The sequence below is a fragment of the Maylandia zebra genome, linkage group LG17 (assembly GCF_041146795.1).
Source record: "Maylandia zebra isolate NMK-2024a linkage group LG17, Mzebra_GT3a, whole genome shotgun sequence".
NCBI classification, from domain to species: domain Eukaryota; kingdom Metazoa; phylum Chordata; class Actinopteri; order Cichliformes; family Cichlidae; genus Maylandia; species Maylandia zebra.
This window is the reverse complement of record NC_135183.1, coordinates 40074201-40100917: the sequence shown is the minus strand read 5'-3', so window position 1 is coordinate 40100917 and position 26717 is coordinate 40074201. Positions and strand designations below refer to the sequence as shown.

The following is a 26717-nucleotide window of genomic DNA, read 5'->3' as shown; positions in this document are numbered from 1 at the left end:
AGCTACTGACAGTGATAACTTGTGTAATGCTTTCCCTGGACACACGCACGCATGCATGCACGCACGCACGCACGCACGCACACAATGGTAGTAAACAGTGCAAAAGTTTGCTTATACAGACATAATAAGCACAGATGTAATGTCTCCACAGATAGTTTGAGATTAGGATCTGAGATACTTCTTTAAAGCAGAGGAAATCAGATAGATACTACTTTGATACAAAGAATCAGTTTTATGTTTGTCTTTTTAAGAAGCAAACATTGCGTTGTGTTTTGTGACCTACTGATTCTGCATTTTGTTGTCCTTTGGTACCGACAGCAGAGCTACGCTTTCGCTAGAAAACTCAAATCCCACACAAACAAAAGTACATTATGCCTACAATAAAGCGCTAATGATCCAACAACTGGGATATACTTTCCAGGATGCCTATCACAATGTAGGGGCCAAAGGATAAGGAGCCATTAAAGCTGTGTTATCTGTTCCAGATAGCGTTGGTATGTCTGTAAAGATCATTATTTTTGCCCCTGCAGCCACTTGGCAAAGGGAGCAGGACTATCCACACACCCAGGATCAGCTGTAAACCATGGATGAAGATGCTAACAATATGCAGGCTTGGAGCGAATCCGTTTTTGAAGGTTCTTAATAGCTGTTAAAGCTCACGAGTGAAGGGTTCTGCATCGTAGTTTTTCTTTATGCTTTGTAAGGTCAGTGAAAATGTCAAGGACATGTTTCTACTGCTCTCAAGGTTACATGTGTTCAGGAGGAGGGAGGGCAGTGCAGATCCCACTGAGAGCGTCTTACACTGTGATTAGAAAAGACTCTGGAGTAAAACGAGGTGTTTAAACAGTCTCCAAAAAAGAATGGGTGCTACCTAAAATGTAAATAACAGAATGCAGACAATGGTACAGAAAACACATCAGTCAGAAATTTTACTTAAAAAAATGCTGCTTTTGAATTTGATAACAGCATCATGTACAGTCTTATGGCACAATAATCAAGTAATAACTATTACTTATTTCTTTATCTTCAAACACTAATGCATTTGTCTTTAAACTGCAACAGCTCAATTCCTCACTTAGCGACACTGTTGTCAAAACAACAGTTTTAATTGTGCTCTAATATGTATACGTCGTCTTTAGGTTTAAAGCAATTTGCAAATTTAAATTTATTTTATTTGGTTTAATCCAAACTTTTACTGAGAAAAGGGTTTTCAAAAATATGCAAAAGACACAAGTGACTTTATCAAGGTTAACCAAGGGGTTAGATCCACTCACAAAGAAAAAGCGTGTTACACTGTGTTAGTGGTTACACTTTCCTTAGAGGGGCTGAAGCTAAGGAGAGAGAGCAGGTCACCTACTGATCGGTGCTTCGATCCCTGGCTCCTCCAGTCTGCATGTCAAGTATCCTTGGGCAAGATACTAACCCCAAGTTGCTCTGCGATGCGTCCATTGGAGTGTGAATGTGTGTGAATGTAGTTAGAAAGCACTACGTATAGAGAAAGTACTTGTGAGACTGAGTGTGACTGAGTGAATGTGGCATGTTGTATAGAGCGCTTTGGCTACGTTCACACTGCAGGCGAAAGCGCATCAAATCCAACAAATGCGACCATCTATCCGATCATGCTATGACAGTGTGAACGGCACAAATCTGATATTTTCAAATCCGACCTGGGTCACTTTCATATGTGGTCCTGAATCTGCGTTTGCTGTCGCATTTTATTTGTCGTGTGAACGAGCACACACACACACACACACACACACACACACACACACAAAAATCGGATTTGAGCATTAAGACCCAGAGTGAACGTAGCCTTTGAGCACTCCTGGAGAGTAGAAAAGCGCTATATAAGAATCAGTCCATTTACCATTTAAGTTGTTGCTATTGGTAAGAGGTGATTGGTTGTTTAATTGTGATTTCAAATGTTTTTATTTATAATGATGATTATAGAACTCCACACCAAACCTTTCCCGAGTTAAGATATGACATCTTGGAAAATATACAAAATCACAAAACCAGCATTCATCAACATTTGAATGGTGCCGACCATCACTGAGTTCCTCTTCATCATCACCGACACAAACAACATAGACAGTCCAATAATAATCAGCATCGAGATTCAGGGCTGAACATCTGACTTCAGATAAGTTGATAAGAGCACTTAGCATCTGTGAGTAATTCTTATTGGTGCCACACTTAAAAATAAAAACACTATAACGTCTCCATGTAGAGCAGAGCAGCTTTAACATCATCAAAGATTTTCTCTCTTTGTCAGATTCAGTTAGCTTAACTGTAAAGTCATGGAAACATCTGTGAAGTCCAACTTCACATCAAATAATTTACCTTTCCAGATGATCCTAAACTGTCAGTGTTGTTGAGGGCTGCAAGAGTAACATGTAAAAGAAGCTTTGTTTTTTCTTTTGCTCCATGAAACATAATCAAAATAGAAAAATTTGACACAAAAAACAAAACAAAAACTCACCTAAGTGGAAAAATGTAACTGTCAACCAAAGCTCTCTGCTCTTAGGTTGTGTGACCCGAACATCAGAAGGAGCAAAGACAACAAACCGATAACTGCACTTCTGATGACTCGTATATCATAAGCTGTAACACGGCACAGAGAACAGCTTCATTCCTGAGGCTGCTTTACAACTAAAGCTGCATCTTTGGGTTTGATACTGAACCCTCACTGCTTCAGCAAACACTGTCAATCAACAGTCAAATCAATAGGAAACAGAAGAAAAACACCATAACCACTGGTTAGACAATAAAACTTTATTACATTTGTGTTTAAAATTATTACAATTATAGTATTTACAGGCATTGTCCTAAAAATAAGATTCTCATGCTGGATGACACAAAAAGAAATCATTGTACAAGCAAGCAGAAATGAATGTACATCCACAATTTACAGATTAGAGAAGCTTCTTCCTGTCGTCCTGCTAACGGTGCCATGAGCTCAGATGGGGTTCATACAGAAAGATGAGATGTTTTCCTCTCAGCTGACGAGGACAACGTCCCACTGTGGGAGGAAGGCGTTGTGGCCATGTGTGAGTGAAATGACTGAAACTATCCATGTTCAAAATTCTACAAACCACTTAAACATCCTCGGTGTCCATGAGTATTTCACTTTGACTGGAGGTTTTTAATAAAAGAAAAGCCGTCCCCACCTAAAACAACATAACCCATCACAGAATCATAGTGGCAGCGTCCCAGTCCAAAATACTGCATTTTAGGAACGGCGATAACTCTTGTCAAACCATGGAAATATCTCACACTTATAATCCTGTAACACTTAGTTTTTCTTATAGAGGTTTTTACACACTTGTGGGCTGCAGAAGGAGCTGACATGCTGTACTATTCCCCAATAAATCTTTTGACTGAGGTGTTAGCAAACAATTGCTTATTTACACATCCAGACATGAGGCAACTTCAGCAGCTGGATGTTTGTCCACCTTATTCAAAATGTCCAGTATCAAGTCCACAATTAACCTTCATTTTTACCCTGGTTAAGTCTGACATATCTCCCTTCCCTGTTTGCTCTGCTAATGCTGCATGGGCAGCATAAAGGTAAGTGTTTCTCACTTGACTGTTTGTCAGGTTTGGAGTTTCAGGTTTCTGAAAGGATCCATGCAAAGCCTTAAAGGACGTATGACAGAAGTCTGTAGCCTGAAAGGATGTCCATGGACCGACACACGCACTCCCAAAAGTATTATTTTGTCACACTTGAGACAAAATGGATGGATTTCATACTTTTATACTCAGTTCTTCAGCACACAGTTTTAGTGATTGACGATATCCGGGTCGAGTTCAGATTCAATCACAGACTGTTGAACTGTGCAGTGCAGTTGGGTGCGATGGTAGGTGGGACTAGTCTTTTTTAAAAGAGCAAACAATGCCAGCAGTTGGTTAAAAATTCCTTTTCAGGCCAGTATTTGTTGGTTGGTGGGAAAAGGCAGCATCCAAAAATGTTTTTCACACGATACATTTTGTTGTAGGCTTCCAGGGCTTTTCCCTGCCACGGCGTCTTTATGGCTATTCTGTACAACAGTGTGTTTGCCCTCTCAGGGAGTCTTTCTTACGTATGTACACGTGGGGAACATGGACAGGAAGGCATTAGCACTTTTTCTGGAGTTTCTCCCACTCTTCCTCTTCTTCCATGTTGGCCTGTGAAGGTCAGCGGACCTGGGGAGCATAGCCCTCCTTCATTAGCCCCTCTTCATAGTCTGTCTGGCACAGAATCATGTTGTTCTTCAGGAAGAACTTGTCTCCAACACAAAACCTGCACAAAGAGAAAAGAAGGAGAACGTTCACATCAGAGCATCAAAGTTTCATTAATGTGAGGCTTTAAACAGGCCAAGCTTCCTGACAACAAACGCTTCTCCCTAACTACTGTATCCCAACACTGTCCTTTCAACAGCAGTGTTGGGACTATGGTTGGAGATGATGCAGGGGCTGGTTTGAGTGTTTGTGTGTATGCATATGTTTATCTCCAAAGGTTGATTCTGTTCATCTGGACGCAGCGTTTTGTGGGAGAAACGTTTCGTCATCTCGACTCCTTCAGTCTCAGCTGACTGCAGGTTTCCCCAAATCTTATAAACAGCACATTTGCATAATGACTGAAACCAGCCCACTGAGGGAACAAATCTCATGACCATTGACCAACAACCATGAGTCCCATTCACAGAGAGTTGGGGAATGGCTCCAATCACAGCATTGTAAGATGATGACAGATGTACCCTTAGGCCCCTCCTCCATTCAGAGATGGTCTTTCCCTCCTTGACTCCGCCCTCAAACCAGCGTTCCTCCCTGTCCAGGATGTGCACGTCCTCATCATTGAACGAGTGTCCACTGGCCTGTAGGTGTGAATAGACTGCAGAGTCCTGGCCTGACGAGGTGGCTCTTCTGTGTTGTGCCGTCCGCTTCACCAGAGGTTGTTTTGGTCATGAGAATTGTTCCTTCAGTGGCTGGTTTCAGTCATTATGCAAATGTGCTGTTTGTAAGATTGGAAACCTGCAGTCAGCGGAGACTGAAGACGTCACCTGATGATGACGAAACGTTTCTAGGAGATTTTTAGGAGATTTACTTAATGACTGAGGATGCATCAAGATGCATATGTTTATATTTACTAATGGAGTGTTTAGTGTATCCTAACTAGATTATCTGTGTTTCTGGCCAGGGTTCCTTTACCCTTGCAGGAGAAACAAAACCCCACTGACCCAGGCAGCCCCACCTTCCTGTGCCTTGTTGTTATGGCGTTATTTTTGTGCCACTATTCTGAGCGCACGTAAAAACTATTTGCAGGTGCAAGTGTTGTATTTGGAGGAGAAATTTATTTTGAGTGAAGAAAAGCTGAATTTGAGTGAACAAAATTCATTGCTGCGTGCAAAAAATGTATTTCAGTGTTTGCTGTTATCCACACACACACACACACACACACACACACACACACACACACACACACACACACACACACACAACAGCAGCCCCTCTCGCTCAGTTTTTGCATTTGCGCTCGCTCGCAATGTGTCGCTCGTACTCTCAACATTTCTGCCCGTGCCTTCAACTCTTTCTCTACACCGTTATATTTGTGCCACAAAACCAGCCAATCACAGACTTGGATGCAAAAACATCTGATTGGCTGTTCTGGTCTCCAATCAGCTCGAAATGACGAAATGCAATATCCCAGAATCCATTTCGTCCAAAACTCAAACGAGGCAGTGGCGGAGGAACACAGAGGGGCGGAGTTTGAAATATTACTCTGTCTGGGTCACAAAATAAACTTTTAAGATATTTTCATGTGAGAATGTTGCTGTGTAAACAACACATGGCGAGCGAGTGCAAATGCAAAAACTGAGCGAGAGGGGCTGCTAGTGTGTGTGTATAACAGCAAACACTGAAATACATTTTCTGCACGCAGGAATGAATTTTGTTGACTCAAATTCAGCTTTTCTTCGCTCAAAATAAATTTCTCCTCAGAATGCAACACTTGCACCTGCAAATAGTTTTTACGTGCGCTCAGAATAGTGGCACAAAAATAACTCCATATGTTGTGAGAGGGCAATGAAGGTTATGATGAACATGTAAGAGCAGTACGTTTTGTTGTATTGTCCTGAGGGCTGCTTATCTCCCTCAGTGTGCAGGCTCACCAAAGTCAGCAAGCTGCAGTGCCGTCTTTACCAGGGGGGAGTGGAGCTGGGATGTGGGGAGTGGGGGGGGGCAGTGAGCCTCTGACTTCCTTTAGTGTTAAGACTGCTGAGTTCATTGCTGGGACCTCCACACAGTGAGTGGAGCTCGGGTACCTGACATGACCCACCTGTATGCAGGAGTTATTCAGGGCTACATTGCAGGTTCAGAGCATAATTTCTTACATCCACCTCAATGGTAACTTTAGTTACAGTGATTCAAACACACTGTACGAGCACAAACAACAACAACAACAACAACAACAACAACAACAACAACAACAACAACAACAACAACGACGACCCCCACTCCCCATCCAAAACTGCATTTTTAAATTCACCCTGATCACCCTTCAAGCCAAATGAACACACGATGGTAAAATGAATAATATTGATTTTGAGAACAAAATATTTTGGAATAATTCTGGAATTCAATTCAGTTTTATTCATACAGCACCAAATCACAACAACTGTAAGGTAGACCCTGCAATAATACATACAGAGAAACCCAACAGTCATATGACCCCCTATGAGCAGCACTTTGGCGACAGTGGGAAGGAAGAACTCCTCCTGAATGGTGCAGGGGGGCGGGGCCATCTGCTGCGGCCGTTTGGGGTGATTTCAGTTATAAATGGGAGGGCGGGTCTTCCAGGAAGCAGTCAAGTCACTAAGGCTGCAGCAGCTGGTGTGGATCAAAAGAAACAACTACAACTGGGCAACGACCAGTGAGGGGTAATAGCTACGATGCCAGATGTTGCTGTTGAGACCTCAGGGGCTTGAAGACAGAAGACTAAAGATGGAGAGATGGGCCTGATAGCCGCAGTGAAGTGGTTACCCACGTCTCGTTCAAGACACCAGGTAGGAGAGCAGTGCTGATTACTCAAGTGATTGTACCTTCAAATCCTACAAGCTCTAATTAAAAAACAAAATATTTTATGCCTGTCAAACTGTTACCTTTCGTTACCTGTTACACTTGCAACTATTTCATTTTTACGGTCGTTTCAGGCTTTTCCTCTTCTGCCAGCAACGACATATTAAACATTGAATTGTTTTACACACTGGCTGCACATGCCCAGTTACCAGCACAGGCACAAAGTGACAGAGACCTCTTATTGTCTGTTAGCCGGTGTCTCTGCTTAGCTATGCTGTCTGTTTTTTCCCTTCCACCACATCAGAGTGGAGCCTCCACCTTTATCAGCACTGGCCTTCTCCCAGACTGTCATCAGGCCTGCACTCCTTTGCGCCTTGCTAACTGTAACCTTCCCGAGCCTCTCTGAGCTGTGGCCTTGACTTATTGGAGAAACTGGGCCAGCACAGGAGAGATGATGAGACTTGACAACAGCCCCATTGATTAGCTGTCCCCCAGGGCTGATCTGTGGGTAACTGCTTGCTGGATGAAGCCTCATATCTCCTTCCCTATTCTTTACACCCAGTGTTGCCAACATCTTTTCTCTCCTCAGAACCAGCTACGTGTCTTGTTAGCTCTAGGACAGCACTATTGCTGAATGATCAGATCCACTGTGGGGATCCTTTGTTTTCACTGATAGACCTCGTACTGCATCTAGTCCCCTTTAGTCCCTCAGCTTGATGTCATTTTAAAGAAATTACTTTTCCTTGTGACAAACATGTTATGCCTGAAGTGGGTTCAGCTGCAGATCCTTTTTTCATGGAAAGTGCGGCTGTCAGTTTAACAATGGTGATGACTGTTACCACCCAGCAAGACCTCCTCCTGAAACTGCCCGTGTGGGTGTGGCCTGCTGGCTCTCCTGCCTTTTTGCACAGCTGACTCCCATCAGCAATTAGAAGTATTTAAGGCCAGAGAAAGGTGTGCTAAAGGGGCAGAGAGCCATATTGGTGGTTGCAGCTAGTGAGCTGTGCGTGTGGGTTTGGTGGGAATAAGGTTAATATTAAATAAGTTCTCTAATCCAGTCTCTACATCTTTGCTCTGCACTAACAGCCCCATCACATAAGCATGGCCCTTTAACAGTTAAACATGGCAGTGGCCATTAGAGTCCTGCAGTGAGATGTGTATGAAATCAGAGTAATGACTGACTTTGAGTTTTCTGTCTTTAATCTGTGGGATACAGTGGGCTGGGTGTACTCACAGACCTACTAATGGCATGAAGACATGCCTGAATGACTGTGCATGAGTAGCGGTACATCCAAACCCGGGTGTAGGAATTCAGCTTTAAAACTTCAGCATAGCCTCTAACTAACCAGTCTGCAGGACTGGGGAATAATTAGACTTCATAACCTCGAATGATCTCGGTGTCAGCTTGTTTATTTATCAGATTTCACATGTTCTGGTGCACCACTGAGACATTTCTGGGTCATTTATAAAATTGCTTTATTGAAGGGTCCATGGGTCAAGGGGACTTTCATGTTTGATGGAGGCGATAAAATTGATATAAGTGAACAGTGCATCAGATGAGCGTGCCAGACACAGAACAGTAACACATCTCCATGCTGACAATGCAAAGAAACTGTTCAGAGAAACTTCAGTAAGATGTCAGAACAGATCTCAAGCTGAAAAAACAAAAGGTCACCCAGTTAATCCAGGTTTATGCTTCAGAGACCAGCTAAGACCAGACTTTAAAACGTGTTACCAGTTAGTGCTGACCTCAGCATTGTTGACTTATAGACTTTTAGACGACAGAAATCACAACAACAGGCAGGCAGGAGCTTTATATGTAAGGTAGTCTCTACAGTAACACACTGTTGAAAATTGTTGATGCTAAAATAACAGCCTACCTGTAGACGGGTAGAATATTTTTTGCTTTGTCATTGTGGTTGGCACTGTCTTTTTCTTTGTTTTATTTTGGTAGTTTTTAGTTTTAATGACCTTTTTTCTCTTAATTATTTTAGCTGTGTTGCCCACCTGTTTCCTCTTCTCTTGATTAGCCTCGTTGTGTCTCGTTGTGTTTTCATGCATCAAACTGTTCCCCGTGTGTTTCTGTGCTTCTGTTACTTTTGTTATTTTTTCTGTTATGTTTCCATCAGCCAAATAAACGGGTCGACTCTTGTTTTATCAAGTCTGCCTCTGAAATTTGAATTTGGGTCCTTTATTCTACACACAACATGAGAAGAGGCATCTAAATGGTGCTTTCAGTCTACAACATACATGAGACACACTACTTTTATTTGACAGTTTATGAACTGCCCTAATATAAAGAGGAGATATGTACGCTGGCTTAAATGTATTTTAATGTGGGAGAGAAGGGCTGACCTGCCCGGGTCTGCTGATGTCTGAATGATGTCCAGAAAGTAAATGATCAGGAAACTTTCTGCAGAAAACCTGGTCTCAGATCAATCCCACTTTAGGTGGAGCAGCTCTCATTTCTAAAGCATGTTAAGTATCCAGAGTTGGGACCAGGATGCAGACATTTGGTCCTCCCTGCTGTCATCCCCCTCCCCACAGAGACCCCAGACCATTAAAAGACAAACCTAAAAATCAGTAAAATTTAAATAAGTGTAAAAACAAAAATAACACTCAACTGCATTAAAAATGAAATGTTGTGTGCCGGGGTAGTGTCCTGTATTTATGGGAAGGCGGTCGATTTTGCCACTTTAGAAACGTGCTAGAGAGCGTCCCCACCATGAATGGTCCCACTCATACCACAATGAGTTTATTCATCTCCACTGATGTTAAAGTTGCTGAGGTGCTTTTTCTGATTTGGAAATATTTTACAGCGTTTGCCTGGGAAAATATTGTCAGTGCATGTGCTGATGTAGCTATTAACCACCGTTTCATATTCCTGTAAATCAGAACTGCTCTTTTTTAAGGCAGCAATCTTAAACACACCCGAGTTTGTGGCATTGAAGCCGTCCTAAAGCACCAAATCAGTGTCTTCACTCCAAACTTTAATATTTTATTTACTGGAGGGGCTGTTAGAGGAACTGCCTGTATCAGAGGAACTATAGCTGGGTTTGGGGCACAGCCTTCTCATGTTGCTACAGAACGCTGACGGGACTTTGAAAGCACAGTCAAGAAGTTGTAGTTGTTAAAACAACAAACATGTGGGTGAGCAGTCTCATGTTTGGTGATAATGTCAGGCTACTGCAGGATGTAAACAGGAAGTACAGACACAGCACTGAAGTCCCTCAGTAAATAAAAAGGTCTGCACTTCACCATCAGCATTTTGATGTTTGCTCAACAATCTCCACCACCTGAATATCCACACACCATCTCTCCTTAACATAAACTGATACACCTTCACCTTTATTTGCGCTCAAGGCAAGTGTGTCGTCTCCACAGTGAGTGGAGTGGGTCTGTAGATAGATGGCTGAGTCTGGCACACTTGCAGCAGTCCAGGTTTTTGTAAAAATGACAGGACAACACTGGTTTCATGTTGGAATCTTTCCCTGGTTCTTCGCTCCATCTTGTTTTTGAGAGAGCGGACATTAGCTAACAAAAGGCTACAGGCAGCGGTGGTCATGTGGCTCTCGTGTTTGGTTCAGCCCACCTGTTTTGCCACACCTCTGTCTTGAGTGCTGTTATTGATGGCTGCTCTGTGTATTTGAGCTTGGAAGTGTTACGACCCGGAGACCACTCCCTGAAGAGTCACGTTGTGATCGATTGTACGAGCGGCTTGTACTTTTGCTTGAGGAAGATTAAGCTGTGTTCAGATTTCTCCAGTGTGGGGGGAGCAGGCCCACGAGATGTCTGGTCTGTGCTTTACGGGCTCCAGGCCCTTTGAGCCCCAAGACTGGGAGTCATCTGCACACTCCAGACTTACCCTTTGTTGTGGGGGAGGTTTTAGGCTGCATTGGGTAGGGCAATACACATGGCTTTGCTGGCTGTACTGCATGGTGACCTGCCTCTTCTTTTTAATTACACTGGTGGTTCTACGGCCATGGAGGATGGGGTTGGCCCTCCCCATCATTCCCTATTGGATGCTGCTGCCCTCCCTGGGATGTTTGTTGGTTCCAGGGCACGTGGCTGGATGTTCTGATGTGGCTGTTGACCTTGGGGGTGGTGGCTTGGGCCTCTTCTGTGTTGGGGAGGGTTCTTGGGCACCTGGAGTCCTGGGGCCCTGTTCTCAACTCACACCAGGGTGACTGGACTCACCCTGGGGAGGCCAGGGTTGGCTGGCGGTTGCCTCTGGCTCTAAGGGACTCTCAGCCAACTGGATGGACGTGCAGTTGTTGCCGAGATGTGTGGCTTCAGGTCTTCAGTACTCTTGGGGGCTGCGCATGGCCTGGATCTTTCTCTTTCTGCCTCTGGCTCCTGGGGGGCATTACTGCGGCTTCCCACGCTGGTTATAAATTACTTTTCATGACAAAGACACATACACACACCACAGGGAGACAGTTGATTTGTCTATCTGAACATTTTCATATTTTTGTCTTCCAGATGCTGTATGTTCATTGCCATACAGCCTCTGGTTGGAGTCTCAGTTGCCTCATGTCTGCCACTAGACTTGTAGTCAAGACCGCCTAAACCGAGACCAAGTCGAGACAAAAAAGTTTTTAAACTGCAGCCAGGTGCTGCTTCGTTTCTGTGTTTCAGGCATATTTATGTGTTCTTGCTCTCGCACAGCCCTCCTCACCGCTGTCTCACTCACTGAGAGGACAGACGCTCGCTCCACTTGACTGTAGCGTCCATCACCCACATGATGATATTATCCTATATCCTCGCATGTGATTGGCCACAATATGGAGGGATTGGAGCATAGCTGAGCCACTGTGTGAGAGCTGAGCAGCCAAAGGAAATTAAGTGAGGAGCAGCTCTCGTTCAGTGGGAGTCGACTCTTCTGATTCACTACAAAGCGCTCTGTAAGCACGTCTCCTACAACTGATGCTTTTGAAATGACACATCATCGAACGTTACGTCGTGTTCATGGACACTGTTGACTCCAGAGGCGGAGCCAGACATTTTATACACCCGGGGCGTAGTATGCATGGTGGGACTAAACCCCAATTCAACCAGACCAGACCCAGAACTGATCCAGAATTAAAACAGGACTACAACAGTTCAAAATCAGGACTGCTTATGACTTAACCGATACAGAACCAGAATCAAAACTCGATGATAGTAGCACTAAAAATCACCATAGACCTGCACTACACTTATTTTTTAATTCTACCAAAGTACACTATTTAGATTCAGAAAGGTTTATATAATTATTTAGCCTTGTTGTGCAAACAAGCCTGCATAACTTAATACAGCGGTTCCCAAACTTCTTTTGCTAGGCCCCCCTTTTGTTTAACAAGAAAAATGTTGTCAAGAATGTGGGATACTGTTTGTCCGTGATTTAAACAGCCCAGCGCTGCTCCCGATGAAGGGAAAAGCAATCCTGCAGGGAGACCTACCTCGGCACGTGCAGCTGAGGCCAAAGGGCAGATATGCTTCACCATATTTTCTAGTCTTTGGCTTAGAATGAAGTTGGTTTGGTCAGAGGGCCCGGTGGCGCCAGTGTCCGGCAGCCTTGCCTCTGTCAGTGCGCCCCAGGACGGCTGTGGCTACAATGTAGCTTCATCACCAGTGTGTGAATGTGTGTGCGAACTGGTCGCACTCTAGAGCCCTGAATAGGAGAGGCTGAAGACTGACGTGGCAGAACAATTACTCAGTGCAAACTGTGTATAACTAACTTCTTTTCCTTTAGGATGCTTAGTATGTCTGGTTTGTGTGTGCATGTGGCTACAACAAAGCTATTTGTGGAAAAGCAACAAGTGAATCATAAGGACCTTGGAAACAGATACGATACACTTCACATACTTATGGCAACATCCTGTTTTTGCCATTGCCTCCAGAAAGTGTCTTCAGAAACCCTCCACTGTTTCCATAATCGTAATGAAGTTCTGCGAAATGAAACCTCATGGGCTCCCCTGAACGTTCAATACTCATATGCATGTCTCATGAGTCTGTGTATGACTGTTCAACAAATTCCAAGGCTTTTTGGACCAACTGCATCACCACTCAGTCATCTTCTGATCTGAGTAGATAAAACTGTGAGCGTGTTTCCTGTGGCCTCTGCCATCCCACAAAAGAGAAAACGAGGCGAATTAGAAAATACTGAAAACTGTTCAGTTCTTGTTTTTTAAATGAGTTTAAAAAAACTATAGCAATTCAATTAAACCAATCTCTGCTAACTATGATGTGTTGCTATTGTTCCTTTTTGTGCATCTTGTACTGAACTGCAGTACATTGTAACAGTGTACAGTGCCTTGCTATCCTGACCAGCTATTTGTATGAGTACAGATATGAGAAAAGAGCAGAAGTTTGGTCCACTCACCTCTGATTGCAGAGCTGGCATGCGAAGCAGTCCAGGTGGTAGACATTTTCCTTGGCCCTCATAACCATCTCGAAGGCTGGGATTAGCTTGCTGCAGGCTGCACAATTCCCCGTTACACCAAACAACCTGAGGCACAAATGAACAGATGCAAACAAAAATATGTGTGTAAGTTATCAAATTAAGGAATCAGTGGAAAACTCCTTATATATCTAACTTAGCAATTGGCCTCAAAACTGTTTTCTAATTCGTGCCTGCTTTTATTTTTCATACTTTGTGCATTAATTCAAGGATAATTGTAGTGTGAGAGTGCTGTTGAGCCAAGCAAGTAGTAATGACTTTATGAACTTCTTCACAAATAAACTTTTAATCATTACAGAAAAAAATTAACCGTCTCACCGACACATTATTACTTTCAATAGCACTGACATTTATTTAGACTCTTTCTCAGATCGATCTTTCTGAGTTAACTTCAGTAATTATTTCCTCCAAACCATCAACGCGTCTTTTAGACCCCATTCCTACAAAACTGCCCAAAGAAGTCCTGCCATTAAATATGACAGTCTCTCTATTAATAGGCTACATATCAAATGCCTGGGAGCAATAATAAAACCTTTACTCAAAAAGCATCTCTAGACCCAGCAGTTTTAGCTAATTATAGGCCAATCTCCAACCTTCCTTTCATATCAAACATCCTTGAAAGAGTAGTTGTCAAACAGCTAACAGATCATCTGCAGAGGTTTATTTGAAGAGTTTCAGTCAGGTTTCAGAGCTCAGCACAGAAACAGCTTTAGTGAAGGTTACAAATGATCTTCTTATGGCCTCTGACAGTGGACTCATCTCTGTGCTTGTCCTGCTAGACCTCAGTGCAGTGTTCGATACTGTCGACCATAATATCCTATTAGAGCGATTAGAACATGCTGTAGGTATTACAGGTACTGCGCTGCAGTGGTTTGTATCATATCTATCTAATAGACTCCAGTTTGTATAAAAATATTCTGTCTCAGAGCGATGCTGAAAAACTAGTTCATGCATTTATTACTTCTAGGCTAAAGTGTTATACCGACTCGCTTTGCTGAATAGTGATATATCAGGATGTCCTAAAAACTCCTTGAAAGTCTTCTGTTGATCCAAAATGCTGCAGCTGAAATACTGACAGGGACTAGAAAGAGAGCATGTTTCTCACAAACGGGGTTCTGTTCATTGGCTCTATGATTGTAGGGTCTTAGTCTTACAGTATCAGCGTAACTAACAGCTACAGTGATCCGACCTGCATCAGTTTGGAGAGGCCTACAGCTCATCACCCTCTACAGAAGTCAGTACCCCCTGATGAGAATTTCAGACTGGCTGATGACCTCAACACCTTCTACTGCAAACTTGAAAGACAACCACTCATACCTCCCATCTACTCACCCTAACCCCACACCCACAGAAAAGACTAATTGGAGTCCTCCTTCCCCTGCCCCTCTGACCCGCTTCCTGTGAGGAAGATGTGTGTCTGCTCTTCCAGAGACAAAGACCCGAAAGCGTCCAGGACCGGTTACGCTAATGCCTGTGAGCCTGTGTCAACCAACCCCCCTCATCTTCAACCGGATCTTTAACAGATCTCTGGAGCTGTGGGAAGTTCCTTCCTGCTTCAAATGCTCCACCTTCACAGGATTACAGTACTACAGGCCTGTCACCCTAAAGTCTGTGGTCACAAAGTTCATTGGAAGAATGGAAATTACATCACAGAGCACCTGCTGGGCCCCCTGCAGTTTGCCTACTGGGCAAACAGGTTGGCCCAGTAGGATGCACTCAGTATGGGATTGCATTACATCCTGCATCACCTCAACCAGGATACTGTTTGTGAACTTCAGCTCAGCCTTCAACGAAGTAATCCCAGACATCTCCATATGAAGCTCACCCAGCTTACAGTGCCCGCCTCCACCTGTGACTGTATCACGAGCTTCCTGACGGACAGGCAGCAGCAGGTGAGGCTGAGGAGCGTTACATCGCACACCCCAGAGGTCTGCTCTCTCCCCACTGCTCTTCTCCCTCTACACTAACGATTGCACCTCAGGAGAGCCATCTGCGAAACTTCTGTTCGTAGACGACAACAACGCCATCGGTCTGATCCAGAGCGATGAGGAGTCCACGTACAGAAAAAGGAGCAGCTGACCTGCAGTCCAATCCTTCATTAGTGTGCACAAACGTGGCCAAATAAAGAGGATTCTGATATAGAGCGCCTTCAGGTGACTAATGTTGAAATGTGGTACGATACAAATACAATTTAAGTGACTGAATCGAGATGCTTGTGAAGTGTGTTTGGAGGACACATGCATCACCTTATGTTTGTGTTTTGTAAAGTGTTACAGTGGGAAACACAACTTCTTATACCACCACTAATAGTAGGTAGTATTCAGATTTTACTGTGACCCGAGGCAGCTCTACATGTGTTCAGTGCTGAACCATCTGGAGAACAGGAGGAGCTGCACGAGGACGCTCTTCGTGGACTGCAGCTCATCATTCAACTCCATGATCCTCAACATCCTGACCACAAAACTGGACCACCTTCAGATCCCCCAGCTGGCCTCAGTCAGGCTCCCCCCCCCCCGACGCAGGGCTGTGTCCTCATCCCCCCACTGTAGCCCCTGTTTACACATGACTGCACACCAATCCACTCAGCTAACGTCATCGTCAAGTAGGTTGCTGGAGCCATCGTGGTTGGGCTCATCTCTGACAGAGATGACACATCGTACAGGCAGCGGTAGAGAATTGACCCGCTGGTCCTCCGAAAATAACCTGATGTTGAACGTTCTTGAAACAAATGAACTCATCATGGACCTCCTCCGTGTCCTGACGAAGAATAACTAGAACAGGAGCTGCTGCTGGCCTCGTACCGCTCCTCGTGGAGAGCGTCCACTCTTACTGCTTGGGTGTTTGTTACGCAGGGACAACTGCTGAGAACAGGAAAGCTGTGCAGAAGGTAATTAACACCACCCAAAAAGTAATTGGCTGCCCTCTGCCAGTCCTGGAGGATATTGTAAGCCTCTTCTGCCTCAGGAAAACCAGCGGCATCACAGTTGACCCCTTGCATCGCACCCATCCCCTGTTTGACTCGCTGCCCTCCGAACGGCGCCTCAGGTGAATCGGCTCCACCTCCAGACTCACAGCTTCCTCCTCTGGGCCATTCGGATTAGTAACAAACATCCACCCATCTGAGCCACGGTCTGAGTAACCTCATCGCTCGGGCCGCTCACACACTCAGACCAAATCATCTGCACTACTTCCAAGATCTTTCCCACCTGCACTCCAACATGGGCCTTCCTGTTGTTTTGTTTATTTCTCCTGTTTGTTATTTATTCCTGCTGTCTTATTCTATTCGATTCAATGGCGACAAATCACAAACTTGTACATAAAATATTTGTATGTACAGTTCATGCTCAGATTTGTTCTTACACCCTGTTTATAAATGAGGCCTAATTATTTGTCTTCCCTTTATTTCCACATCGTTATACTTTTTAAAATGAGTTTTTAGTCGTCTCATAGATGTTAGAATATCTGTGAAGGTTCTCAGTCATCCAGCTCATTGTAGTCTAAGGAGCTTGGAAAGAAAAGCGTCTAGACTTCTTTAAGTTGCTTGAAGACGTTTCACCTCTGATCTGGATGAGATGACCATAGATGTTAAACCAGGTCTACAGGTGCAGCTGAAGCGGTCGGCTCGTTGGTGAACGTGTTCGGAAACAGTCAACTGAAATTTCTGCTTTGAGCTCAGGATTTACTTTCACCGTTGAACAAGTTTGACTCCATCTGTATCTCACGCATGTATTTTATTATTCTGGGAAATTCACTAAAGAGAATTATGGAGATGCAAATACTTCTGTTGCTTTTGGTGAACGAGAACGAGAGTGACAGGCGTCAGAGAGGATTTTTCCACTGAGACATACTTGGCCCAGTCACAAAAATACGCCACAGTGAAAAATAGCAGGGCCACAGCTTGTGCCATCGAAATAGATGGGACGTGGCCAGCTCTGTTGCCCAGGGAGGACCTTATTATTGTGTTCCCTGCTCCAGGGACATTAATGTGAGTATTCGTTACTACACAGTGACCAAGACCAGGCTAGCAAGAGCAAACACATATCTGATAACAAAATCATATTACAAAATGACCTATTAGGCAGAGTTCTGGAGGCACTTTTAGCCTCCATTGTTAAAATGATAAAACAGCATGCCACTCAGTCTGTAAGAGATCACCATCTGATGAATGAACTCGTGGGATATGCAGGGTTGTTTATTAACCTTCAGAAAGGATGTTTCCCAGAGGCAAAGAAGCAGATAGATTGTGCTCATATGAATATCTACAGAACTAAGGGCCGTTGTCAACATACCTTCAGACAGTGAAGCATCTCTCTTGTTACACAGCAATTGGGTGAAAAACAAATAGGACCTATTTGATGGATTAGTGTTGCCTTAATTAAAGGAATTTTGCCTTTCCATCGGAGAAATGAAAATTTGGTGGCATCTCTTCTGATTTGCAGAAAACTGGATTCTGTGGAAGCTTTTGCTGATTTGTCCACTTGCAGAGACACTGAGTGTTTGTGGACAGCAGCTTTATACAACAACTGTTTGAACCTTAAGTTACACTGTAGCTTCCTCACACTGTACACGGGCACATGTGAGGTCTTTGTCATTCAGCAGCTGATCAGTATTTGGATAATAAATGATTGCCCTTCAAAATAAATCATTCAGGACTCTGTTTGAATCTAAATGGTATTCAGTTTTGCCATTTTCTGGGTCTGTCCATGCTCTCTTCTCACCTCCTGAAAATGTATGGCAGCCTGTGCAGTGGAACAGAACCACCACCTGAGGACTTTGCTTTAGAAAACTTTAGCTGAAAGTCCTCAGGTGGTTTGATATGAGGGATGGTTAAATCGGTAAATAAGCCGACGACTTTCCTCTGAGATTGATTGAATTAAAATGAAACACGAGAGCACAAAACCTTGACATTAGTATCATTTTATCTCACGTAATGCAGAAGTGATTGCAAACTGTGCAAGATCGTATGCTAAAACAAAGCCTTTAAATTCCCTCGTGATGTTTGCACAAACATTAACTGACTGCTGCACATACACACCCAAATATGATTGGTTCTTGTCCAAGATGTGTGTTGTGAACAAAACTTTAACTATAATCACTCAAATTTCAATAAAAAAAAAGGATTCATATAAAAAGTTGCACTCTTTGGGAATCTCTCCATGTGTTTTACCTGGTAAACCGCATATTATAAACGATGAATTAACTATACACTATAAATTAGCTTTTCATTGACTTTTCAATCAGCCGAGTGCAACAACTCATTAAAGTTTGTAGACGGTGTTATCACAACAAATGAAAATAATTAAATGTAAATTTAATAAATTTAACATTATTTTTTTCTAAATGGGGAAAAAATCAAATTAATCAGTTTCGAGGAGACCCCCCCACCCCCCACCAAAAAAACAAAACAGTAATATTCAGCTATTAAACTAAAATATTTTTGTCTTATCAAAGATTTGTTAAAATCTTTAACGTTTGCTGCACTTTAATCGGCAGCTCAGTGTTTTATAAGCGTTGCCTCTAGCTAACAGAGTATTAGTCTGAAGGAAAATGGTTAATTTTGAAATGATGCATTAATTGATTTTCTACTCAAAAAAATTAATTTAAACTTAAATGTTTCAAAAATGATATGCAAACGTCATCGCCTACCTTTCTGTATGACTTCAACCATCTCCTTAAAAGACTAAACCTTCTACCAACCTATACTAATGGGAACATATTACCAGTTTGAACATTTCCTGGAGTCTCTTAAAAAGCCGAGTCTAAGCAGGGTTCAGTCTTTGTTGTACTGTTGGCTGCCAAAGGCTGTTCAAACAAGTAGTGCACAGTAGACCTCGGCTCACCCAGTGAGGAAGGAGGATGGATGAAGTTTACCTGCCATCAGTCTTTCACTGCTAGACCAGTTGTACAAGACCCCGGGCCTGATGGTACCAGACTGTCACTGGTAACAAATACAGCAGTAAAATAAGTACTGAGGTGCTATTCACATAAAATTCTCCTCACATGTCAATAACAACGAATACAAAGAACCCAAACCATTGATGTCCATAAATGATGTATAACAATGACGGGTAAAAGTGATTGAACACGTTTACTGGAATCTATTTAAGACTTCAGGCAGAAGCCGTGATGAGAGCTTCACGACGCCTCCTGTATGGTGAAACTGGTCGCACAGAGTGTTCGAGTGATTTTGGCCCATTCTTCCACACAAAGTCCCGAAGGTTCGATGACGTTTCAGCACCGGAGTCTTGCACGGTGAGGGTACATGCAGAACCTATTGTTTGTTTGAAACAACCATAGCTGCAGGTGCTCCTCGGCTCTTAGGCAACTCTTCTGACCATTTTTCTGACTCTGTCTGAAATCTTGTGCTCGCTGGAACGACAGTAGATTATTGTGCGACCAATGCCACAGTATATTTGGCAACCACAAGTTTGTGACAGTCTTACGAGAGCTCACCATGAGGTGTTTCTTGTGTGACACATTTTATAGGCCATCAGCTGATCTTAATTTGCACTAAGTGGCAGGACTGCTTTCTAATCACTGATACTGTCATGACTCTACATGCCTTTATGCATCTGCCTTTCTTCATGTGTTCAATACTTTTCCCTGTGTCATTATTACTTTTAACTTAATTATGGACATATATGGTTGGATTTCTTTGCATGTGTGGATCGGATGGGTTATTACTGACATCTGGTGAGAACTGAATAGAAAATTGGTGACGTGTTGCTTATTTTACACACAGATTTGTCATCTGCATCTTGTCCAGACTGTCGGTGGTACAGCGGTTGGACATGTCTAGAACAGTGTTGCTTGTGCTTTAAGAGAACACCAGGCATCACATATGCTTCATACCTGAGAATAATAATGTATCTTTAAAGAGGCCAAATGTTTCTTTTTCTTGATAAAACACTTTTTTGCTCATTTATTCAGCTTCCATGACTTCACCATACTGTCCCACACCACATAGCCCAAAACGGTCGAGTGACACAGCGGCTCTAGTGACGGCTTCTCTGTTGACCTGCAGGCACAGTTAAATAAATAAAGAGACATCAGTTGACCCGTCTATCATTCATTCGTCTGAGTTTTCCAGCACAGGAGAACAATTGGATTAATCCAGCTTGGACAGCAGCTGCTGATAGCAGCAGAGCTTCAAGCAGCCATCTGAAATCCTGATAGCAGTCTTGCTCTCCACTTCCTTCCCCAAACCCCAATCTCTTCTATCCCTCTTATCACATCAGTTGCTCCAGCCTCAGCAGGCATTCATCAGCTGCTGGATTAGAATTTGTTTCCTAACAAACCATTGATCATCAGCCTATTACTAGGCAAATGACAGTTAATTACCCACTACATTAACCACCGGGACCTGGGGACTGACTCCCTGTGCCATCAGTCAACATGATGAATGTGGCAAGTTCAGTAATGCACAACCATTCCCTCATCCGCCTGTCGTGCTGAGAACAACCCCTGGATCTCACTTCTAGGCACCCAGAAAGAAATCTATGGCAATCTGCATAATTACAGACCCCGGGTTAATAACAGCCAAAGGATTTCTAGCATCTCACCACAGGATTTTTAATGGGGTTGTTCTTTGTCCAGTTTTGTCTGATTTGGAATTTAGTCACAGCCAAAAAAAGCTTAAATGCTAAAATACAACAAAAACCAGCAAAACAAACGTTGAGAAAGGCACAAGACGGAGAAGGCAAACAGAAATATGGATCTGCTGCAGGTGCTGATGTTAATGTTAAGGTTGGAAGATCTAATCAGACTCACGCAGTTTACATACCCTGCATGTATGACTACTGATTGTTATTAACACATTTTTATTTCATTTACTGTGGGAATAATCTGAGACTCTCCTCCTGGAGTCCTGAGGAAGTCCTGAACCTGAAGCTCTATTAGTGCTTATCTGCAACTGGACGCTCCTAACGATGAGTTATTGCTTGCTTTCAGAGACTGGAGCCACATGGAGGAACATTGCCCTGACCTGTATGTCCAGAAGAGAAGCCACATTGTTACTTATTTACCGTCTACAGAATTTGCTTAAAGAACCAATGAACTACTGGTGGCGTCAAGCTAAGTTACAATGAAACCCTTAAAAAAAAACAACTTGTGTTTATTTCTTGTTTTCTAACCAGAGCTATCCCAGCAACACCAGTGAACTAGGTCCAGTCTCTGGTGCAATGTGTGCAATGTCGCACACACATAAAGATTAACAGCAAACACACAAGTATGAATCTAGGAAGCATGAATGATTGTTTTTTACAACTGGAATGCTCTAAAGTCTTGACTGGTACCAGGAGCAAACTTGAAGTGATCAATAAGTGTGTCCATTTGGCACTAGCTCACATGTGACTGCTATCGTCCAACCTTTCTATGAACAGCACATGTCAGAGCAGGACATTAAGGCACACTGTGAGTGAATGGACAGACACAGACAACTTTTCCAAGAGTTTCTGGGTCTCTGTTGAGGTTAACTTTCATAGTTCTTGATGTTTGGGCTGCCTCAGAGTGCCTCTTACTGATAGGTACAAACAGACTATGATATTTACCCTGAAACGCCAAAGCTAATTGCCCATACCAATCACTCCAGCATCAGTTACTATAGTACTGCGAAGCTGCAGGGCAGAACGTCTCATGTTATCCCAGCAGGCAGTGGTCTTCAGAATGATCAGTTGTTGTTGAGCAGTCCTCCTCTGCCTCGTTAACTGCTGGTTTATTATTGCACACTTGTCTGGTCGAGCTGTCACAACTTTAAAACCCTTAAGGACCCACAGTGACACTGGTGTCACTGCCCCTTTACACTTAGAGAAAAACTATTTATAATGGTTTTAACTTTGACTTTTAACTAATAAAGTCCCTAAGTGACGTCTACTGCACAAACTAGTTCAGTCATGTGACAAGTGAGGCACTCTGGGTGTTCAAGACACCATTTTCAAAGTCTTGGTCCACCTGGTTAGCTAATGAGACCACTATGCTAATTTTAAAATCTTTCTTTTCTTTTTGCAAAGGTAAGCTTTTACTCATTCAGCAATTCTAAACTTTAGATAAGATGTCATAGGTCATTTGTAACCTAGTTTGGTAATATTTCTGAAACAATTTGATCTAGAATCAGTTTGTTAAATATCGCTGTGACAAATATGTCACATCGGGCATTAAACTCCAAATTTTCTTTAAAAAAACTGATGTCACATATTTGTCACAAAAAGACAAAAACTGATCCTTTGCTTAGTCAGTTTAGCTCATTCAGTTATTTTAAGTAAACGTATTCTTTGTTGTTAATTCTCAGTCATATTTAACTAAATTCAAGCATAACTAATTTATTAAATTACCTAAATTTGTGATGGAACTTTACTTTAGCTTTGTCGAGGCGTTTTTCAGTTACCCCCCATTTTTTTTGTCATTTTCACTGTTTGGTAGAATGGATAAAAAGAAAAAATATAGTGTTCAAGATGCGCTAGAGTTTATCACTGCAGAGGAGAGTGAGTAGTGAGTGTGAAAGATTCTGGAGACCCTAATTACATCCCCTACAAAGACGTGGAGAGTGATGAATCAAGTGAATCCAGTGATTCAGACAGTTGTGATTCAAGTGATTTAGAGACAGAGCCACAGCCATTTGGACACTGGGCAGCCCAAAGCAGCTATCAAAGGACAAAAATTCTCCTGGAGAAAGAAAACGTTCGAAACCCCTGAGATCACATTCAAGGGACCCTGTGCCAAACCTCCAGATGAGATCCACACTCCACTGGAGAACTTCAAAAACTTCATCACAGATGATATGCTGCTGTTGTTAATGGAACAAACAAATTTATACAGTGTACAAAACTCCAACCATCTGAGAAATGTAAATACCGCTGTTAAAGAACTAGAAATACTCATTGGTCTCTGAGGATGGGTCTATGCCAAATGCCTGGAAATCGAGCATACTGGGAAAATGACACCAGGTGTCCTATGGTAGCAGATAACATGTCCCGCAACCGATTTCAAACCCTGTTGGGATCTCTACATTTCACTGACAATACAGATTTATTACACAGAGATGCAGAAGACAAGTGCTGGAAGATCCGTCCATGGTTTGAAATGTTTCGTCCCAGAGGAGTACAACTCTGTTGATGAGCAAATGGTACCCTTCAAGGGGACACACGGCCCAATCAGGCAGTATGTGAAGGGAAAGCCCCACCCCTGGGGATTGAAAACCTGGGCCCGGTGCTCATCCTGTGGTATGCTCCATGATTTTGTTTATCAAGGTGGTACTGGGAAGAAGACTTTAGTTGGGATTGGAGGAGATGTTGTGGTGAAGTTGTGTGAAACTCTGCCAGCTGAGCAAAACTACAAAGATTTGCTGATAACGTCTTCTCCTCAGCCTCACTTGTGCTCACACTTCTTCAGCGACAGATCTACCTTGTAGGAACACTTCGTGGAAATCGCTTAGCAGGTCGTCAGCTTGAAGATGAAAAAAGTCTTGCCCAGAGAGGCAGAGGATCTGTTGATGCCAGGGTGACTAAGGAGGAGAGCATGGTTATTGTGAAGTGGTATGACAACAAATCTGTTACCCTCATCTCATCCTATTGTGCAACTGAGCCTCAAGATACAGTCCGTCGCTGGAGCAAATCGGGCAAGGCATTTGTTGAGGTCAAAAGGCCACACATTGTGGAGTACAACACATTCATGGGGGGTATCGACCTGCTTGACGCCTGCATTGCAAGGTACAAGTACCACATGAAGTCACGGAGGTGGTATCTCTACCTGTTCTGGCAAACCACCATGCTCGGTGTTGTCAACGCATGGTTGATTTACCGCCGTGACTGCAAGCTATTTGGTGTCCAAAAGCCACTGAAAGAAAGAAGCTTCCAGGCAGAAGTTGCCACAAGCCTGATCCTTTGGAAATCACACAGGGGGGCCCATCACAGAACAGAATTCTGTTTTTAAAAGCAAGAAAGTGTTTACAGAATTACTTTCTAAATATGGAACAAATTGTATGCCCAATGTGACGCATATGTGACATTTCAGATCTGGGGCAGTGGGTGGAGCTATTACAAAAAAAACTTCAGAAATGTGTTATATATGATTCATTTGATATAACTTACAACCCCCGTAATTTTCATGAAAGTAGAAATAGGTCTGGGTTTTTAAGGGTTAAGCTCCCAGTTGTGATGATGATCTGAATCTGGTGTGGGTCCTCGTGTGTGAGCACACACCTGAAGACCCGGAAATTCAAGGAAACTGTTTTGTGAGCTTTTAGCTGAGATTCTGATGTTTCTACCAGACCTGGAGGCACAGCTCGTAAAACCAGATGTTCTCCTGCTGCCCCGGTACCGGGGGCGTTGGGGCTCAACAGGTTAACAACACCGTGCTTGTCCGATACAGCCTCAGGACATCGAAGCTCTCTGCAGGCACGTTCAAGAGTTTCTTGATATTCAAGTAATCAGAGAGTCAGTCTCCTTTCTCTTCACCTATTGTGGTAATCCGGTTGTGCATACGCTATAGGAAACTCAACTTTCAGACGATAAAGGATGCGTTCACACTTCCCAATCTGGAAGCCACTTTGGTTGGGTTTTTGGGCCAGCTTGGGGTTTTCTTGACCTAAAGTCTGTTTATTATCAGATTGAGGAAGCAGATAAACCCAAGGCTGCTTTCATCTGCCCCCTGGGCTTCTGTGAATTTAACTGCATGCCTCAAGGTCTGACAAATGCACAAAGCAAACTTCAAAGACTAACAGACCATGCATGGTGGATAGGCAGTTGAAAGAGGTACTAGTTTCCTCAATGACTTGTTGACTGTGTTCTCCAAAACCCTGAAAGAACATGAAGCAAGGTTGTTGGAGGTTGTACTGGTACTGGGCTGTGACATTTATGGTTTTCAGAGTTTTTATCGTTATTTTTTTTTAAAAATCGTTTTTATTGTTAACTCAGTTTTCCTGGGTCTTTTCCCAGGTGTTATGAATGAATCTTCTTTTTTTTTGGTACTGGTTTTATTTTGTTGTATTTATCCGCGACACCTTAAGGGCCGGTCCATGAAAAGACTGTCGGACATAAACCGGTTCATGGCGCAAAAAAGGCTGGGGACCGCTGGATTAAAACGATCACCTGTAAAATGTGTATTTTTCCAGATCTCAGTGTGGTACCTGGGGCATGTGGAGCCCCACAGTACAGTTGGGATGGTTTCAGAGAAGATCTCTGCCCCGTGCACCTGCCCAGGTCATCAGAAACTCAGAGAAACCCGTCCGACACAAGCCTGGATTGAAGGGTATCGATTCCACAGTTCCAGTTCACTGGATGCTGAGTCAACCCACAACTTTGATGTGACTGTCCACACATCTCTGAATCCAGGCCTATTCGGCCTATTATAAAATTGTTGGTGTCCCTGTGACAGATTTATTTGGGTTTCCTAAGGAGCCTACATTACATTTTACAGTGAAAAACTATAAATAAAAATTCACCACGTCATATACCATGTCTGCGTCAGGACGGACCCGGCCATAAAACTCTAAAATTTTAACCTCTAAAAATGGGGAACAGGGTATAAACTGGCTTCCAATCTTGGTAAAATGAATTAAAGCTTCAGTTTAGTCACATAATGACTGTTTGCACAGAGGAAAAACTACAAATAGTGTGTCTTTGTCCCAAACATCACTGACGACACTATACACAATGATCAAAACTCCAGTGGAAGGAAAAATGTGTCTCTCTTCCTAACTTTCACGTGGGTCTCTCATGAAGACTCTTTAAAATATGATTGGTTAATAGTTTGAATACAGGCTAAATAATAACTGTCGTTGAAGGCGTGCCATTTTCCCCATCAAATTATACAAAACAGAAAAGCGTCCCGCTCTCGACCTCTTCTTCAGTTAATGTGGCCCATCTCATCAGGATGTGAGACAGACATCCAGCACACGTGACCCTCCTTCAAAGTTATTCGCTTGTGATTAAGATCACCCAATTTGATCCTTTAGCATTTTAGCTTACATGTGAAAAGCCCAATTTAATTACAGGAACTCCAGAACACTCAGACTGAAGCATTATTGGGAAGGTAATCGCTAAATGTGTGAAGTGAATTGTGGTATTGGGAGGTTAATGGCAGCCAAGCTTCCCTTGACACAACAGAACAATTATAGGGTGTTTTGGGTGCTTTTAACATCTCTGTGCCACCTCACTGAGCTGCAAGGTGGAAATTGCACAGATAGACAAATTTGCTTGTGTTATGCTAAATGCCATGTGACCCT

At 43.1% G+C, this 26717-nt stretch overlaps 1 protein-coding gene across 3 annotated transcripts in view; it reads right to left on the bottom strand.

Annotated features, from left to right (window-relative positions):
* Positions 1-2765: 2765 nt before the first annotated feature.
* Positions 2766-26717, bottom strand: part of lmo3 (LIM domain only 3) — a 54736-nt gene continuing 30784 nt past the window's right edge. For all 3 annotated transcript variants that reach the window (XM_004573076.2, XM_076875809.1, XM_004573075.2), the window contains exons 3-4: positions 13421-13546; positions 2766-4282 (exon numbers count right to left, since the gene is read on the bottom strand). In XM_004573076.2, the coding sequence (XP_004573133.1) occupies positions 4177-4282; positions 13421-13546 (232 nt within the window). In that variant the 3' untranslated portion in view covers positions 2766-4176. The remainder of the gene's footprint in view (positions 4283-13420; positions 13547-26717) is intronic.